Genomic DNA, 20,917 nt, shown 5'->3' with positions numbered 1-20,917 from the left:
GTGATTCAGTTATACATACATGTGTATCTTGTGTATCTATTCTTTTTCAAAGTCTTTTCCCATTTAGGTTATTACAAAACATTGAGCAGAGCTCCCTGTGCTATACAGTCGGTCCTTGTTGGTCATCTACTTTAAATAGAGTATTGGGACAATCCCAAACTCCCAATTCACCTAATTCTTTACTTATAAGTCCTATTTCCTAATCCACACATAGTATAAAACCTTAAACGTCAGCTAGTAATTATGGAATTATTCCCATTACTGTCCTTTGAAACTCTTCAAGTACAACCATGCTGTACATATAGGATTTGATGGATAACATTCTGTAAGACATACAGTTTCAGACAGGAGGGGTCAGGATTTTTCCATCCTAATCTATGGGCATTTCAGGCAGAAACACACTATCTGGCAGGAATGCCAAAGAAAGCTCTATGTCGTCAAGTTAAGACGAGACAATCTGCTTTTCTTACACACATTCTATGCTAATTTAACTACCACAAAACTATCTGCCTGTATTTCACTGACATTTAATAAAATCCATTTCTTTTTTGCAGCCATGAAACTGCCTAGAGACCTACTGAGCACAAATCTTCTACAAAGCATTTTAGAGGGGAAGCCATTGGGTGAACTACCCTTAAAAGCAGCTGGTTAATTTATTTGGTTCATCTTCCACATCCTGTAATACTGAGTTGTCATTATCACAATACTGAGAGCAATTTAAGCTCAATGGGAGCTAAGTACATAGAGAGGAAAAACTGTTTCCAAGAGGTCTATTTTTTTGTTGGAGAAAGTACTTTAGGGCTTTATTTCCCATAAATCCACGTTCTGGCAGTCAGCACTCTCAGTACTTATATTTCAATGGGAGCCCTCAGATCCTCAGCAATATACTTTATTCTCCTATGTTTTGTGCTGATAAATCTATCTAGAACTTTCCTGCACCACATCCCAGCATCTCCCACACACGGGCATGATTCCTATTGGGCTGTAATAAAGCTGCCAGTTCTGGTAGCCTAACACCCGTCATTACCCATCACCATTCTTCCCTCATGGAGGAAAGGGAGGGTGACTGGCCCTTTTTTAATCACTTTGTGATCTTCCAAGTATATAAATCATTTGAGTCCTTCAGGCTCCCTAAACACCAGCATCACTGCTTGCTCTGAGTCTGGGGTCTAATAAGCCCATGGGCAAGGGTGTTCCACCAGGAAGGATCGAGAGGCTTGGAGAAAACAGACTCCACAAAAGACAAAATGCTTGATCAGAGAAGATGCTGGAGTGTGAGACAATAAAACAGAGAAATAGGGAAAGAAAAGCAAAACCCAGCAACTTAAAATATGCCAAATAAGGGCTTCCCTGGTGGCTCAGTCGTTGAGAGTCCGCCTGCCGATGCAGGGGACGCGGGTTCATGCCGCGGTCTGGGAAGATCCTACATGCCGCTGAGCGGCTGGGCCCGTGAGCCATGGCCGCTGAGCATGCGCGTCCGGAGCCTGTGCTCCGCAACGAGAGAGGCCATAACAGTAAGAGGCCCGTGTACGGCAAAAAAAAAAAAAAAAAAAAAAAAAAGCCAAATAAGGCTGTCCCAGTAAAAATAGACACAGGGCATAATGATGGGGAGGACTTATCACAGAAGGATTTTAAAATCCAAGATTGGAAGAGATTAGGGATAAAATGGAAAAAGTCAAGAGGGCAAGTAAAAAAAAAATTAGTGAGCATGGAGAAGACCTGGGGTGGTAGCTGGCTGCTGACAGCAGATAGGAGTCTTGAATCTTGATGGAGACAGAAGTGACCGAGAAGAACCCCACAGAGCAGAGAACACCTTTGTCCTGCTTCCTGCTTTGGCTCAGTACCAAAGTTTAAAACACACAGCCTTTCTAAACACCACTGAGAGAGAACTTAAAACATGTAGGAAGAAAACAGGGATTTCCCACATATATTACTGCTTTCAATTCGGTGGTTATTTCCTGCATCCCCTTTCCCAAAAGGTGAGTTAACACGTTTAAAAGCAGTTAAACACAGGCCAGATACTGCTACCAGAGAAAGTCTCTGTACACAGGTGGATTTCCAGAGGCCACCTCACAGGCTATTTGCTTCCAAGCAATATCTGAATAAACACAACTAAAACACACACAGGTTTTGGACAAATCCTTGAAGTTAACTATTCCTGTGAAAACTATGTAGCCAGAAATATGCTTTGAAATTTAAGAAAACACCATATCAACGTAAGGTTAACAGTCAATTTAGTGACCAAGAAATACAAGCTATGGGTTCAAGGTGAACCAAAGAAGTTAAACATAAGATATGCCACTTAGGAGCAGCCCCTTTATATTAAAAACAAACAAACAAACAAAAAAAACCCCAAAAAACCCCACACAAAAACAAACAAAAAAACTAGCAATGACAGAGAGAGATAGATCTATATATCTACTTGCCCATCTGCATGGGTTTAGCAGTCAACTGTAGCCAGCATGTGAGGCAAACTCCTATTCAAACTAGCAATCTGCAGTTTCTTCATATGCAACTCACAATTGTAAATGGGATTCCAGAAATGAATGGGGCATTTAAAAAATAGTTTTACCACTAAAAACAAAACAAACAAGCAAGAAAACAGAAAACCTTCCAGGTGGGTCCTGCAGACTTAATAGAACTGGTTGTTCATGTCAAACACCTTGGGTCTGTTTTTCAGTTTGCAGCTGTCTGAGGGTCTGTTTCCTGGGGCTGGCTTCAAGGTTGGACCCCTTGCCCCGCTAAGAGTAGAGAAAACACAAAAGCCATCCACTGGGTGATGAAACGAATTAATGTTCTGTGCGATGAACAAATATCTCTAATTTTAACTACGCATAATCTCAATCATCGACGATTCAGGGGGAGATCTTTGCACAGCGAGGTTATGAAAAAGAAGCACAAAACTGCTAAGTCTTGAATAAGAGAAAGAGTCACCTGAACACACAGGTTTACGGATCTGAACAAGCACTTCACTCAATGCAAAGTAAAGCAAAAGGGAACCAGCAAGGACCTACTCTATAACACAGGGAACTATACTGAATATTTTGTAATAACCTATAAGGGAAAAGAATCTGAAAAAGAATATGTACACACACACATATATACATATATATATAATGGAATCGCTGTGCTGTACACCTGAAACTAACACAATATTGTAAATCAACTATACTTCAAGTAAAAAAAAAAACAACAAAGTGAAGCAAAAGGGGAAAAGTACAGATCAGGACACTGCCTACAGAAGAAACCAAGTGAAATGAACCTGACTTTAACTGGGCACCGTGGCTTGTCTTCGAGTGCCTCCAAGGAAGCAGCAGGACAGATGGTTTGGGGGCAGACTCACATCTATGGAGTAGAATATATTCGTCCTCTTTATACATGGTTCAGCATCTACTCTAAAGCCTCATTATGACTCCTATATAATGCCTCCCTAGAACAAGAATAATTATTCCAGGTTTAGCTAAAATTGGAGAAAAGGCTGCAGGCTATTCAGTAAGCAGCAATAATTTGTGCTCAAACTGACAATAAATATCAAACGGACAGTCGTCGATTGTCCTGGCTTCTATGGTAATATTAAAAGCTGCCCCAAGCTAATACTACAACCAGAGAAATCACAAAGGAAGAGAGATAAGTGACTAGTAAATAAAAATGCTCAAAATCACTAATAATTTAAAGAAGTTACAAAACAGCACATTGGAATCTCTTTCTATGTATATCAAATTGGCAGGCTGATACGGTGAAACGGGTCCTCTAACACAGATGGTGTCAATCAGTGTGTTTTCTGGAATGTACCTTTACCTGGCGGTTATGTATCCAAAGCCTAAAAGATAATCATAATCTTTGACCCAGTCATTCTAATCGTAGTGCTAGGAAAGCATTCAGAAACACAGACAAAAGATTTCTAGCTTCATTACAGCATGATTTATGCTAACCCCAAACTGGATACAACCTAATGGTCCAATAATATGAGAATGATTAAGAAAAGTAAATAGACCCACAGGATGGAATATTATGTAACCATTAAAGAACATCTGAGCTAAGATTAGACTTCAATAATGTAGGGAATTTCATATGATTTACAATGCTAAGTTGAAAACAACAAAAATAGTTGGGATTACTTTATACATTCTTTTATTATTGCTTTTTATTATTATAAAAGGCATGTTTTCTACCAAAAAAAAAAGCAGAAAATAAAAGCCAATGAAGGCCAGAAAGAACACTAATAATCCTGCCCAGATATTGTTAATAATATATGTTAATATTATTAATATTGTTAATAATTTGGTATACAGCTTTCCAAGAAATTGCTACACCAGACATTTATATTTCTACCAAAACAACGAAATCAGACCATACATATATTTTCATAAAGTACCTCAATAGAAGTCATCTAGCAAATGTTGGGCATTTTATTTGTCACAACGAAGAAAGAGAAAAGCTGGCACGCAGGAACTGGCCTGCCATTCGTGTTCTCCGGGTGAATATAAAAAAATGTCACAGAACACCAACATCAGACAGGGCCCCGTGACCATGAGATGAGGACAAAACCAGGACTACTCCATAATCATATCTGAACACTGACAGGATATCAATGTTTTCCAAGCCACATAAATGACCAGACACCTCCCTATCCTGGCTAAAAGGAGAGACTGCTGCTTCTTTATCAACATGTCGTTAGCCTTCATTTGGTCTGCCCTCCTTCTAGATATGATGTATTAAGATACCCAGTGGTGGAATTACTCTTGCTTCTTGACAGCACCCGATCCAGAGCAAAGTTCTGCTTCCTTAAACCCTCCCCAAACCATCTTTCATCAGCCCAAAACCTGTAACGCCCTCTTTCTAGCACACCCTCTTCCTCATGCCTGGTGGGTGTGTTCCGGAGATCTTTGGCCGCAGGGCACTGACACAGCTAATTCACCACCATTAGATGTTGATTTTGTTCAAATCTGCACTGTTACAAACATCAAAGAGGAATACTGGCTGAAAATGAAGTAGAAAACTGAGAGGGATCAAACAAACAATTAGGGGGGGAAAAGCCCCAAATGCTTAAAGACAAAGGACGGCAAAACTACCCCAACAGTGCTATATGCATACATATATATGCATACACATAGTTTTTATATACTATATACATACACATGTACTATATACATACACATAGTTTTCCCTCTCCAAAGACTGGGAATATTCATTTTCCTACCAAATCACCATTCTGACTAATGGTCTTGCGGGCTAACTGCTTTCCACCAGCAGCATTCCTCCTATCTCCTTTTGGAAACGGACCACCATTCCTGAAATCCAGATTCTACGTGCTCACAGCACCTTATGTGGACCCTCTAACCGAGCTGTGCTCAAGAGGCAGAACTAGTCACGCCAAATAGCCCTGTGAAATGACTGTGGTATAGTCTGTACTGGTGACACCAACTTATAATTGCAGTAACTGTGACCCCTTGCTATAGAGCCTTGTCTTAAAAAAAAAGGGGGGGGGAAAGGGAAAAGCTTCTCAAGGTTAATGACAGTTATTTATATAGCCTTATCTTTTTTAAAATTTTATATTATTTTTTTATTGCAGTAGAGTTGATTTACAATGTTGTCTTAGTTTCAGGTGTACAGCAAAGTGATTCAGTTTTTTATATATATATATATATATACACACACACACACACACATATACTTTTTCATATTGTTTTTCATTATATGTTATTACAGGATAATGAATATAGTTCCCTGTGCTCTACAGCCTTATTTTAAAAAGAGAGAGAGGGGCTTCCCTGGTGGCGCGGTGGTTGAGAGTCCGCCTGCCGATGCAGGGGACACGGGTTCATGCCCCGGTCCGGGAGGATCCCACATGCCGCGGAGCGGCTGGGCCCGTGAGCCATGGCCGCTGAGCCTGCGCTCCTCAACGGGAGAGGCCGCAGCAGTGAGAGGCCCGTGTACCGCAAAAAAAAAAAAAAAAAGAGAGAGAGAGAGGGGCTTCCCAGTGTTAATGACAGTCCATTGGTACTAAACCCCACAAAAAAAAATAATGAACATACTAAACCAAACAATGATTCTTGCAGAGGAAATAACTATTCCAAATAGTTAAGAACAGCCACAGCATTCTCAACATGCAAAGGAAGATATTTTCAGCAAGGAGCAAAGGATGGTTTGATTGCTCTAGGAAGACAGGTGCTAAGCTTATCATCAGAGTCCAGGGGGAAGCCGCAAACAATATGGAAATATCACACATGGAAAAGTTAGTTGAACTCATTAAAGAAAAAAGGTTTCTGTTCTCACCAGCCTTTTGATGGCTATGAAACAAGGGGGATTACTGAAGAAAACGCCGTTGCCACGGATCCATCTCCAGGATGTTGGGAGCTCTACATATCAACATCAAAAAAGCAACTGATGTTTGAGACAAATGAACTTAACTTTGAAAGCAAGGAACAACGCCTGTTTCTGACACTGAAAATGATTTCTATTTGAAGACCTAGATTTCAATTTTTAGCTCCAAGCAGTGCAGCACAGGGAGAAAAACCCACCAAAATATACTTTTACAATATGGCTATTTTACAACTTGGCTTTACCTTCCTAAGAAGCATTTGGAAAGGTTACATTGTGCTTTGCTTCCTATTAGTTGGTGGTTTTTAATCAGTTTTGGTATGTATACAGCATGAGATGAATGGCACCACAATTTATAACACAGTGCCCAGAAGAAATGAAGGTGTTTCTTTATAATGGTTCTACATACAACCACTAGGACATAAATTTGGTGGTTGTCTGGGAAGTAATGTGTAAGAAAAGTTTGCCTGTAGAAAACTGCCTAAGATCAAGCATCTGATCGCCTGCAGAAGTATTCTGAAGATCCACTGGTCAGCGGACTGGGAGGCATAACTGATGTCAAATCCTTTTTGAGGAAAAACAACAAGGTCCTAAAGTACAGCACAGGGAACTATATTCAATATCCTGTGGATAAACCATAATGAAAAGGAATATATATAACTGAATCACTTTGTTGTAGAGCAGAAATTAATACAACATTGTAAATCAACTATACATCAATAAATTAAGGGACTTCCGTGGTGGCGCAGTGGTTAGGAATCTGCTTGCCAATGCAGGGGACACGGGTTCAATCCCTGGTCCGGGAATATCCCACATGCCGCGGAGCAACTAAGCCCATGCGTCGCAACTACTGAGCCCACAGGCCACAACTACTGAAGCCCGCACACCCTAGGGCCCGCGTGCCGCAACTACTGAGCTGGCGTGCTGCGATTACTGAAGCCCGTGCGCCTAGAGCCCGTGCTCCACAACAAGAGAGAAGCCACTGCAATGAGAAGCCCACGCACCACAAAGAGTAGCCCCCGCTCGCCGCAACTAGAGAAAGCCCGTGCACAGCAACGAAGACCCGACGCAGCCAAAACTTAAAAAAAATAATAATTAATTTAAAAAATTTTTTTAATTAAAAAATCCTTTGTGACCCCAAGAACCCCATTTTCCATCTGACCAGGAGACAAGCAAACATATAAGGAAGCACCTCTACGTTTCACACTTAGTGGTCATAGTAGTTCGCTGGGCTGTCTAAATTCTAAAAAGATTCGCATTATTACAAAAAGCTGCTCCACGGCATCCTCTTCCAAAAAGAATCCAGAATGCAATTTGGTTTTTGCTGATCATTCTCGGACACTGAGAAGCTAGCTGATGCTTCTAGTTCTGTCCTTCAGGTAAAATTTGCCATAAGCCTTCAGCCCCAAACAGTGAAGCGCTTTTTCTCATTTCATGCACGCAGGTCCTTACCTCGTTTGCTGACTGACGTTTTCCAGCTTACAGAGCAAGCTGTCCCTGCGGCTAGAGTGAGGGGACCTGGCCCACCACAATGCCAAACAGCTGACTCCCTCGTTTCGAAAAATGAACTCTGCTGCAAACTGCATCACGACAATTTAATAATTTGTCAAAGGAGGAGAATCAGTTATTATGAAGTGTATTTCAGAGTTCAAAGGTAAAGGTCGTAGGGAGCTCAAGTTTATCTGCTGACAGAGAAAGTTGAGTAATTAAAAAAAAAAAAAAAAACCCAGACAAGATCTGCTTTGCAGACTTATTTCTCAAAGAGATAACCTCATTGCTATGCTCATGCATTCTAATTCTTGCTACACAAGGAGGTTACACTTAAAAAAAAAAAATCCATCAATTCTCATGTTTTAAAGCTCTCTCCAATGGCACTCTTAAGAGATGTGCTTTTCCTTTTCTTTTTTTCAATATGGAAACAAAACAGAATTAAGAATAAGCTTTTTTTTTTTTTTTGCGGTACGCGGGCCTCTTACTGTTGTGGCCTCTCCCGTTGCGGAGCACAGGCTCTGGACGCACAGGCTCAGCGGCCATGGCTCACGGGCCCAGCCGCTCCGCGGCATGTAGGATCTTCCCGGACCGGGTCACGAACCCGTGTCCCCTGTATCAGCAGGCGGACTCTCAACCACTGCGCCACCAGGAAAGCCCAAGAATAAGCTTTTTATGCTCATGTGTCAAGCACTGGAGACCATAAATCCAGCTATGGCATTCAACTACTAAGAAGTTACCTTGAAAACCTAAAAGTTTATGCCACACAGAACTATTGCCTCCTCTTCCCTAGTCCTGGGTGGATAAGGAACTCTCTCTAAAGACCTAAGAAGCTAGAACCTTAAAAAGGAAATATCAACAAATGTGTCAAACTGCAGTTTCAGGTTTTTTCTGCTACATGGCTATTTTATGGAACTATTCTGAAATGTATGTCCTGATTACTTTTAAAGAAATGTTCTTCCAGGAATCAAAATTTCTCATCAAATCAAATCAACTAAAATATTAAATTAGACATCTCTGTCAAATTTTCTTATGAAATGACATCATGAATATGTCACTGTAGGACATCCATCTTTCCTATTCCACTTCTGTGGTCGCTGCACTGCTTTCATCATTGTCTACAGAAGTTGGCATACGATTCCTAGATGCATTTAGCTGTCAGTCTAAGTAAGATCAGTGTTCTTAAGGGTTAAGAATGCCTTAAGAATGCCTTTATTCCACATTACACCTTCATTTGGCCAGTCTTTGCTCCAATTTTTTTGAAGATTAAATTACTTCTTAAAGGCAGAAGGTCATTACCTCTCAGTTACATGATAATTGTCTTTGCTCTTTTTTCCCCTATATGATCTGCCATCTACTCTAAACAGGGAGGTCTTGATATCTGCAATGTATGATTATTGCAAGGTTATCACCATTTGCTAAATGTTGGACTCTTCAAACTAGTTCTGCTTAGCTTATGGCACTGGTTGAAAATTGCAGTTAAATGATCAGAGTTGCGATTGGGCCAACACAGTCTTTGTTATTCTCATTTATCAAAGGAACAAAATGCCATAACTCGGTTATAAGGGGAAAAAAATGAGGGTCCTCCTAACACCCTAAAAAAGAAAAGAATCTTTTCACAATAGTATCTGTTTCTTAATGTCACCTTCCAAAAAGCCTTTCTCTTAGTTTTTAAAATCAAAGGTGCATTCCTTAATGAAATCAGAAATATTTCCTGAAATACCTTCAACTAAATAAATCTATTTTAAAACAAACAAAACACGCAAATGCCAAAAACCATGCAGCGGAAGTGATCTTTAAAAGTACATGCCACACACATACAGAAGGAAGAAATCTCTCCGGAGATTTCTGCAAAGCACACCAAGCTGGCGCATGTTTTGGAAATCTCTGGTTATTTAACCCTGTACAAAGAAGTCACTCTCGTTTATTGATTAAACACTAATTTTTACTACTCACTAAATACATATTTACACAATAAACTTTAATGAATCCAGAGAAATCAGTGAATAGTTTGTATGTCACAAGTCCCTGAATAGAGGGCACATTTACACGCCAATGTTTCTTAAGCCTTTAACATAAGTAGGAAAAATTATAATGGCCTTTAATTTTATTATATTTTTAACTGAAGTAGGTGTACAGCAAAGTGATTCAGTTATACATATATATTTATCTATTCTTTTTCAGATTCTTTTCCCTTATAGGTTATTATAAAATACTGAGTCGAGTTCCCTGTGCTATACAGTAGGTCCTTGTTGGTTATCCATTTTATATATAGTAGTGTGTATATGTTAATCCCAAACTCCTGACTTATCCCTCCCCCTCTCCTTTCCCCTTTGGTAACCATAAGTTTGTTTTCTATGTCTGTGGGTCTGTTTTGTAAATAAGTTCATTTGTATCATTTTCTTAGATTCTACATATAAGCTATATTATAATGATACCTGTCTGGCTTACTTCACTTAGTATGACAATCTCTAGGTCCACCCATGTTGCTGCAAATGGCATTACTTCATTCTTTATGGCTGAGTAATATTCCATTGTGTATATATATATATATACACACACACACACACACACACACACACACCATATCTTCTTTATCCATTCATCTCTCGATGAACATTTAGGTTGCTTCCATGTTTTGACTACTGTTCACAGCAGCATTATTCATAATAGTCAAAAGGTGGAAACAACCCAAATGTCCATCAACTGATAAATATTTAAATAAAATATTTAAATAATAAATCATAATTAAATATTGCTAAATAAAATATGATATATCCATACGATGAAATGTAATTTGGCCATAAAAAGGAATGAAGTACTGATACATGCTACAACATGGATGCACCTAGAAAACTAATGAAAGAAATCAGACACAAAGGCCACGTACTTATTGTATGATTCCATTTACATGAAATACCCAGAATTTATATGAAATATCCAGAACAGGCAAATTTATAGAGAAGTGAAATACATTCGTGGTAGCTTGGGGCTGGGAAGTGGGGGAAGGGGAATGTGGAGTAACTGCTAATGGGGACGAGGTTGGGATGACGACAATGCTCTAAAAGTAGATTATGGTGATGGCTGCACAACTCTGTAAATATACTAAGAACCACTGAATTGTACACTCTAGTTTTTTGGCTGTGCCATGCAGCATGTGGCATCTTAGTTCCCCGACCAGGGATGGAACCTGCGCGCCCCACAGTGAAAGCATGGAGTCTCAACCACAGGACCAGCAAGGAAGTCCCTGAGTTGTACACTTTAAACTGGTGAACTTTATGGCATGCAAATTACATATCAATAAAGCTATTAAAAAAATCTAAAAGAGATGACAATATCATTTACATTGACATGTGGACTCCTCTGATTCTTCACTTCAAAATATCACACGTATACTTTTATCAAGCTCAATATCCGAAGTCCTTTATACAATATACTAACCCTTTGGTGTGTGTTTTTTCTTTTAAATGATTTTAATCCAGAAATTCTAACAATATCATTTTTTTAAAACTTTTTTACCAGATGACCTGAACTGTTTTTAATTTATATACACATAATTAAACATCTTTTTGTGCTTGGGAAGAAATGTCTACCCATGCATTTCTGGAGAAGTGAATAGGAAGAAAGGAGAAAAGACAATGCTGTCTCTTAGAAGAGTGACCACAGAAAAACTTGTCAAGCAGTCAGTGATAACCAAAAAGATGAACCAAATCTCTGATGTTCTTGCCTGTTCAGCATTCAGTGAATTCTACTTATTTTACTGCTATTCACAACGTAGTCTTTGTATAAATTCCAACTTCTCTCCATATGACCTTGCCCGCACTACTCTGTCGTCCATATAATTGCTCATGTATCTACTCAACAAGCTTTGGCCCAAACAGCTACATTCACAAGGTCCTTCCTACAGATGTCTGTAAATGATGTCAAATGCTAAGTAGAAGGACGAAGAACACGAAATTGACACAGTTAACCCAGGCATCCTGCAGGTTGACAAGACATTCATGTAGCAAAACTACTGTGGCAAACTACATCAGACCATAGGTATCCTTCACAGTATAAAAGCAATTATTAACCTCCACCAACAAGCTGATTATTAAGAACACACACCAACACAGGAAAATCCCAAAGTATGAGTTTGAGTCCACTTGGACATCACTCACATTATCTCTAATATGTTCTTTCATACCAATACCTTCAAAAAATAGGGGACAACTGTAATATCTCTAGCTTCTGAAATTGGAGAGCTAGAACTCAAAACTGCATCCCCGCTAGGGAAATACTTCAACCAAAGTGATTTATCAATATTTTAAGTTATCAACATTTTATGAGGGATTGCTCTTAAGAAGGCAACAGACCTTTAAGAAAGCAGATACTCCAGCCCCAGTTAAGCCTTCAAATGAGTGCAGCCCTGGGCAAAAAATAGACTGAAATCTCACAAGAGACCCTGAGCCAGAGCCATACAGGAAAGTCACTCTTTAATTTCTGACCTGTCAGATAATGAAAGTTTGTTGTTTTAGGCCACTTAAACAAAAAAACACAGTGACTCAGCATTCTTTATCCCCACTGAGTTTTAAATAAAAATGCCTGGCTTTAAATTATACTGTCACCTACAAATTAGCACTTGCCATCTACCTCTACAAGGATTAAATCATGAGCCCCTGCAGCTGCTGACCTTCAACACCCTCTGAAAGGAGTTCAGGGTGGAGATCAGAAATCAGGCACTCTGTGCTCTGGGAAAAAAAAAAAAAAAAAAAACTGGCAGAACAGGTCTTCAGATAGTTAGATATTTTCAGGAGCCAATTTTATGAGCCCAATTCTTGCATCTCCTCATATCTAGAAAAACACTAAAATCCTACTTGGTGACGTCTGCTCCTTGTGACTAGCAGAAACCTTCATGAGACTAGTAGAAAAATATGTGCAAAAAATGTGTACTTGACTGCATGTACTCCCCCTTCACCAAAATCACGTATATACTGACCTTCCCCCTACCTCTTCGGAGCAGTTCCTCAGAGCTATCTGAAATGCTATCTCCCGGGCTATAGCCCTCATTTTGCCCCAGATAAAACTTAACTCACAACTCTCATGTTGTGCATTTTTTTTCAGTCGACAACAGCTAAGTGAATTCATGCTCTATCTCACATAAAATTTCCTAACTAGAAAAGTGCTTAGTAAAGAAATACTTTAACAAGAGGAATTTTAAAGTTACTCTTTCCTGAGGCCAACAAAGACAAGTAAGGTAGCTATTTCTTTCAGGAGTGAATTAGCTGCAGGTCTAAGATAGAGAAAGTCAGTTTAAATCTGTAATTCCCACTGATTAATTCTACAGACATTCTATGAATGCCCTATCATTCTATGAAGCTGCAGACCAAGGGAAAAAGACAGATAACTACTACAGAACATTCCAAATCATGTGGTAGCTGAGCCTCAAAGCAGCCATTCCATACCTATACCCTGCTACAGAAATACCGCACAGAGCCTTCTCTCCACTGATCCCCAAACTGAATATGAAATAACATTCAGAGTTCCAGGACAGTGGTAGCATTTTATTATAAAAATGGTTTTTAAAAATATCCCTGGTGAATAAGAATAGAAAAATGAACTTATTCTATAAGCAGAGTCTTTAATTTTAGAATTTATCTACAAACATTTAAATGTAAAAAAGGTTTACTTTACTCTCTTATTTTTTAAATAGCACTAAGATAATAAAATATGCCAGGAACATGTCAGCAAAAAAGAGCCATAATTGTTCTACAACTGTCTCAAGGCCTGCAGGAGATTTTCTACAACGGGAAAAAACACTAGTTTACTTGCTCTTTTGTTACTGTTAAACGCTACTTCTTCTTTGTGGAAGGGACAATATTTCAAAGCACTAGGTGGAAGCTGGAGTAACATCTCTGTTTTTGCCCTACATCTACTCCAAAGGAATGTCAGTGAGAAGCACTGAGGCCACACCTCCCCCAGGAGGTGATGGTCTCCTGATTTCACTACATTGTGCTTTCGCGAATTTTCTCTGCACGAAGAGGCAGACATTAAAAATACTACAGATAAATTAAGGAGCAAACAGAACCCCCTCAAAGACGGCATGTGACGGTCAACACGCAGCGCTTACCTTCTTCCCTCCGGTCACAAACTGCTTGCAGCTGGATCTCACGAAATGCGGATGCACGGCGACGATCTGCAAGGGAATAAGGACCCAACAGTGGTTTAGGAGTCACAGCTCCAGCACAGAATGAAAGCCCTTTGTACATTACCGGCAGCATGATCTAAAAATCAACCCGGTATCCTGGTAGGAAGTAATCTATGCAGGTAATATTCTGCACCAACTGAGGATAAGTTTTGCTCTGGTATGAAAAGGTTTCTTCTACGAAGCTGGGTCAAAGCTAAAAGATGAGAGTGAACAGCTGTCGTTTCTGGCTGAGTGGGACCCTCTGAGTAGGCACCCCTCTTTAGAGACAGCCAAGGCAGTCAGTAGAGGCAGCGAGATGTCACAAATGTGTGTAACTGAATACATTTCATAGAAGAAACCCAGAGAAAGAACCCAACTATCTCCTTGTCCAGACGCCCTCCAGTGACTGAGAGCACCCAGTGGAACAGGGCTGGCGATACAGCCTCAGACACTTAGCACAATTACATCCGCGCCCTAACAGTAGAAAGACAACAGAGCTGCAGGACCCAGGAGTTCTGGAGCGCAGCATCCAGGCCCTTCCCTTTCACCTCCAGCCTCAGTTCCCGGCCCCTTGGTTCTCATCCGCTCTCCACGATCTCCTCCCAACCCCTCAGAAAGGTTGCTCTCAAGGCTGCTCCATCCTCACCACCGTTTACTTCACTTGCCAGTGGCATTTCTGAAGGTCTGGTGGCTGCACTCAGTGTAAACCCATCTTCGGGGCTCCCCTTTTATGGCTGTCAGCCTGCAGAGACTCTGCCTCCTTATTGTCTTATCCCCAGACCCATGTATTCATCAACTAATACACTGTGTTTTTTTCCAACCTAACAGAATATTTCTGGGCATTAAAAAAAATTCACACAATTACACCTTCATAAAACTCCAACTAAATACATTCTACACTCTTGTTAATTAACTAATACATTTCCATCCTCCAACGGAATAGATTCCTCTTCCTACACTGCCATTTTGAGGGCATTTAGCATTTGACTCCTCACTTCTCTAACCATTCCTCCTTCCCAGGTTAGCCCTTCTTCCCTTCCACACTTCCCTAATCCATCCTGGATATCAGTGGAATCATTTGCATATTCTGTTGTTACACATTCTTAAAATCTCTTAGGAGAGTCCTCTTAGCTCTCTTACAGTGCATCATCCTACATCGCAGCTGCTATTCCAGACATCCCCATGCCCCTCCACCACATTACCTTACCCCTTTTTTCACTTCCTGGTCATTGCCCTTGACTGCAGGTCCTTCACTGCCCAACGTAGCAACACTTGGGCTTGGCCTCACCGGCGGGAGGCTGGAGGACTCATATCCAAAGTTTCTCTCCCTCCCAACACGACGGATCCCATCCCTTAGTGCCGCTCCACTAAGTTTTCCCTTTCTCTTATTTTTGATCTTTCCCCCCTACTGACTTTTTACCATCAACCAAAACATGACCAGCAGAAATGCTCCTGGGACCCTGGCTTTCTCTCCGTCTATCAGATGAATTCCCTTCTTCATCATGAAATTCTTGGAAGAAGAGTCTACGCTGCTTGTTTCTACTTCTTCATCTCCCATTTACTTCTTGACACGTGGTGAGCCTCCTGCTACGTGTTTCAGTCCCCACTTCGTGTGATCTCCGCACTGCCTTTCCCACGATGCCCACTCCTTCCTTCTGGAAACCCTCTCTCCTTTGGCTTCCCTGACACCACTCTCCTGGGTCTCCTCCGATCACCCTAACTAATTCTTCTTAGATCCCTCACTGTTTTTTTTTCCTCCCACTACCTTAATCTTTAAATTAGTGCTCCAGAATTATTTGACCATCAGTCTTCTCACTCTTCTTTTTTTAAATATCTTTATTGGAATATAATTGCCTTACAATGTTCTGTTAGTTTCTGCTGTACAGCAAAGTGAATCAGCTATACGTATACATATATCCCCATTATCTCCTCCCTCTTGCGTCTCCCTCCCACCCTCCCTATCCCACCCCTCTAGGTGGTCACAAAGCACCAAGCTGACCTCCCTGTGCTATGCGGCTGCTTCCCACTAGCTATCTATTTTACATTTGGTAGTGTATATATGTCAATGCTAACTCTCTCACTTTGTCCCAGTTTCCCCTTCCCCCTCGTGTCCTCAAGTCCATTCTCTACGTCTGTGTCTTTATTCCTGCCCTGCCACTAGGTTCATCAGTACCACTTTTTTAGATTCCATATATATGTGCATTAGCATCCGGCATTTATTTTTCTCTTTCTGACGTACTTCACTCTGTATGACAGACTCTAGTCCCATCCACCTCATTACAAATAACTCAATTTCGTTCCTTTTTATGGCTGAGTAATATTCCATTGTATACATGAGCCACATCTGACTCTTTAACTGGATAATACCTTTCAAAATGGTTTCATCTTACTCAGCTGTGGTTATCCATTTTGTGTTTTTAGGGCCAATCTCCATACTGAGGTCCATATTCATGTTTCCATGAATGTTTCCTACATAACATTTCCACCAGATGTGCTACAGTTATCTAGACTCAAGCCCAAACTAGCAACATCCTTCCTCAAACCATCCCTTATTTCCACTGATGACATTCCCACACACCATTACCGAAGCAAGACCCTGGATCCACCCTCAGCTCCTCCATCTTTTATGACCCTCGGCCACGCCATCACTAAGTCTTAGTACGTCTACCTCCTCGAGGCTTTCCCGATTCATTCCTTCTACACCATCTTGAGTACTCACCATCCCTCTTTTCACTCAGCTCCTGTAACACCATTTCTAGAGTACAGCATTAGCCCTCTAAATTGTCTCCTGTCCCCAGTCACTCTCTTGCTTACATCCCCCTGCACTGTGGCAGGGCTGGCTTTCTAAAACACACATCAGATCCCATCTCTCCTTCACCTGTTGATCAATAAATGTTTGAATAAACACCTGAGAAAGTTGAACGACCTCTTCCTTTAACAACTGTAATACCCACTGTAACTACCATGACTGTTACCTAAAATCGGTCCTTCTGCCTTGGGTCTATCAGCTCTCACATCTAACACTGTTACAGCTGCCATATTACTTTTCCTTAAGCTTAGCTCAGTTTACACCACTTCTTTGCTCTCCAACATTCAGTAATTTCTCCTTATCTACCAGATGGAGTCCAAATTCCTTAGCCTGAATACAAAGCCAGCGTCAATCGGCCCGTGCAGCTTTCCTGCCAAGTCAGTATTTTATGCACCATCTAAACTAGACTATTTGCCACTTCCTGAACACGATTTGAATTTTCTAGCCTCTCCGTTTATATTATACTGTTCTTCCACATGGGAAGTCAGCTTTCTCCATCAGCCCTGTATATTAAAGCCCAAACAACAGTCCATCTACAAAGCCATCAGTAACAAGGACAGCTAGAAGTAACCTCTCTGTTTTAGATTCCTTAATACTGTTTTTACCTCTTTGAGTCTTTAATCACAGATTGTGTGTGTGTGTGTGTGTGTGTGTGTGTGTGTGTGTGTGTATCATCTCACCCACTACAACAAAAGATTCCTGAGGATAGACTGAGATCACAGTCACATAATATACATTCTGTGTACCTTCCCAGCTTCAAATAGTATCTGGTACATTAGTTGAACAGATACTTACTGACAAAATTAATGCAAGATTGGTAGTGTTCAAAGTATTGTAATCCTATTGCTTTTGCTGAGAAAATCCTTAGAAAAATTAAAACTTACTGAATACTTACTTTAATGGGACAGTCAAAAGTCTCATGAAATTCTTCTCCAGAATATAGTCCAAACACCTGCACCTAAAAAGTAAATGGATCTTGTCAGTTCACCATGACGGTAACAAAGAAGGCTGCTGAGTCAGTGAGAACACATACTATCAATAAAAAAGTAGAATATGCGATTCCCCTGGTGGTACAGTGGTTAAGAGTCTGCCTGCCAATGCAGGGGACATGGGTTCGAGCCCTGGTCTGGGAAGATCCCACATGCCGCAGAGCAACTAAGCCTGTGCACCACAGCTAAGGAGCCTGTGCTCTACAGCCTGCGAACCACAACTACTGAGCCCACATACCACAACTACTGAAGCCTGCGCACCTAGAGCCCATGCTCCACAACGAAGAGTAGCCCCCACTCGCTGCAACTAGAGAAAGACGGCGAGCCTGCACACAGCAACGAAGACCCAACACAGCCAAAATTAAGTAAATAAATTTATTTTTTAAAAATCTTAAAAAACAAAAGTAGAACACTTAGTAATCTAAAGCCCGTGTAATCTCTATTAAATATCCAATGAAAACAATTCTATGGGGGTGAAAACACACTGCTGAAATTAAATTTTTACAAGTATCTCATGGATAGAGAGTTCCCTTTGCACATCACAAGTCTGTTTTATTAAATGGACATCAACTTAAAAAATGAAATAGATATGAATAGGTTACTAATACCCTTTTATGAACTTCCCATAGACTATTCCTAAAGGAATTATTTATTCCTTTCCTTGAAGGAAAAAGGAGCTTCTTTTTTGAGTCACAGATATATAAATCAACTGTGCAGATCAAAGTGGCAAGAGATTAGGTGAACTGCACTTCATTTACAGTCTTATCTTGACTCTATTTAGAGCGTATAAATGTAAGATTTAATTTTCTCCTTATCAGTGCCTCCCTTAAAGTTGTTTAATCTTAACCTTTTCTCTGAGTGGTTGACTTCAAAAATTGAATGACATACATATTCAATTGAGTAATGTACATAAACGGTACAGATGACAGATTCAGAGCTTGACAAATTTTTATGACACGAACATATCGCTGCAACCATGACCCAGGTCAAGAAGTAGAACCCAAGAAGCTCCCTTGTGTTCCTTCCCATTCATTCACACCCTCACAAACTAACCGCTCCTCCAAAATCTATTACCTTCAGTAAGTTGTGCTAATGTTTGAATTTTATATAAATAGAATCATAAACTATTTCACTGGCTTCTTTCACTCGACATTTTCTTTCTGATATTTATCCATACTGCTATGTACATAGAGCAGGAGCTGGTTCTTTGTCATTGCCTTATAGTATTTCAATGTATGAATACATCATAATTTATGTATCCATCTTCCACTGATCATTTGGGTTGTTTCCAGATGGAGGCTATTATGAATAATGCTGCAGTGAAAACTCTTTCCAAATCTTTTGGTCCACTTATATACCCATTTATGAAGAAATGGAGTTGTTGAGTCACAGGTTATGCATCTGTTCACATCTCATAGACAGCCAAACGACTTTGCAAAGTGGTTCCAATCAATTTACACCCTCACAAGCACAGTGTATGAATTCCAGGAGCTCTCAAACACTTGGAACCAGCTATTAGGGGCGCTTAGAACTATTTCCCAACACTTGAGATGTGTTCACTCTTTTTCTAGTCTCTAGAAGAGTGGTGTTATTTCTTCTTTAAATTTTTAAGAATTCACCTGTGAAGCCATCTGGTTCCAATGGCGCTCTGTGAGAAAGTTTTTCATTATAAATTCAATTTTTTAAATAGATATAAAACTACTTAGAATTTTCCTTGCTTTCATCTTAGTTTTTTTTTTTTCTTTCTTTCTTTGGCCATGCAGCATAGCATGCAGGATCCTAGTTCCCTGACCAGGGATCGAACCCGTGACCCCTGCATTGGAAGTGCAGAGTCTTAACCACTGGACCACCAGGCAAGTCCCCATCTTAGTAAGTTCTGAGTAATTCATGTGTGCAAGTTCCAAGAGGAAAATGGACTCATGTTATGATATCATTTGAGGAGATAAATTATTTCATTAAACTATAAAATCTTTAGAATATTCCACTCATTTTGTGACTGCTGTTTTTATACCCTTGTGCCAAGTATGTTATTTGGGTTCCAAGAACAGCACATGGTACAATGTAGCATAGAGGGAATTTGATTTAATCAGAGGTAATCTGTTAAAATGTATTCTTGACATGGCAAATACATGCAGGCCCCACTACCACCTTGCTTCTCATTGTTCAGAGGGCATTGCATCACTGCTTTTATATGAATGTATACGCACAGGATGCATTGAACTTCTTATAAAATGGTGGTAGAGAAGCTCAAAAGAAAAGCACTGCATTCAGAGCTTTACTCTATCCCAGGAAGTTGTAGTTGAATGAGCCCAACAAATCCAAGAAAATGGGGTCAAAATACGACAAGTACTGTATCCCCTGAATCTTAATAAATTAACAAGTGCTCAACTTATCAATGTTACATCAGTAGAAAGTCATGCTAAACTAGGAAGTTTACATTCTTCTAACATAAGCTACTTCCATGAATTCATTCTAACGATGTCGCTGACAACGTGGTCCCCTGTCAACGCTCACGCTCCTACTACCAGCTTGGACCTCTAAACGCTTCCATGTGCTTTACCTCAGTGGGTCTCAGGCCAGAGTGCACGGTTAGGATTCCTGGAAATTAAGGGACAGATCCCACCCTAGACAAACTGAACTTTCTGGTGGGGTAAAATGACGTATTTTTTTTCAGGTGGAACGTATTTATTTCACTCATACCGTGGTCAACATCTAGCAATGTCTAGATGTTCCTCTTAGTTCTAAATTTATTTTTTAGCTGTAATTTGACTCACTTTTAACCAATGGGGAAGTCCCGTGTGAGGCCCAGCCTAATTTCTAGGCTAACATTCCAATCGGAAAGTATATTTCGATAACCTCTCCTCAGAGATGTGATGTCACTTCTCAGTCTTCTCCAATTGTGGAGGGAACAACCTTCTGGAAAAGCTATTAAAATGGCCAGCGTCATTCTGGCTTTTTTAGAAATTTTATTCTGAATTAAACTATGCTTATGGATTTGAAAATGAGAAGAAATACCTTTAAAATGATATTTTTAAAGACTGATAACTGACAGTATGTAACTAGCAGTGACAATCTTGCTCTGCCTCATTTGGCCCTTATAGCAAGACAGCTAGGGATGAAAGCAAACACCATTATGCCTGGGTA

The 20,917-nt window shown here is 40.2% G+C and overlaps 1 protein-coding gene across 3 annotated transcripts in view; it reads right to left on the bottom strand.

Annotated features, from left to right (window-relative positions):
• Positions 1-20,917, bottom strand: part of VPS41 (VPS41 subunit of HOPS complex) — a 204,549-nt gene that overhangs the window by 78,897 nt on the left and 104,735 nt on the right. For all 3 annotated transcript variants that reach the window (XM_019940651.3, XM_073809540.1, XM_019940652.3), the window contains 2 exons: positions 17,680-17,742; positions 13,919-13,984 (listed from right to left, as the gene is read on the bottom strand). In XM_019940651.3, the coding sequence (XP_019796210.1) occupies positions 13,919-13,984; positions 17,680-17,742 (129 nt within the window). The remainder of the gene's footprint in view (positions 1-13,918; positions 13,985-17,679; positions 17,743-20,917) is intronic.

The sequence above is a fragment of the Tursiops truncatus genome, chromosome 9 (assembly GCF_011762595.2).
Source record: "Tursiops truncatus isolate mTurTru1 chromosome 9, mTurTru1.mat.Y, whole genome shotgun sequence".
Lineage (NCBI taxonomy): Eukaryota > Metazoa > Chordata > Mammalia > Artiodactyla > Delphinidae > Tursiops > Tursiops truncatus.
Note: the sequence above shows the minus strand (reverse complement) of the source record. Positions and strands in the feature narration are given on the sequence as shown.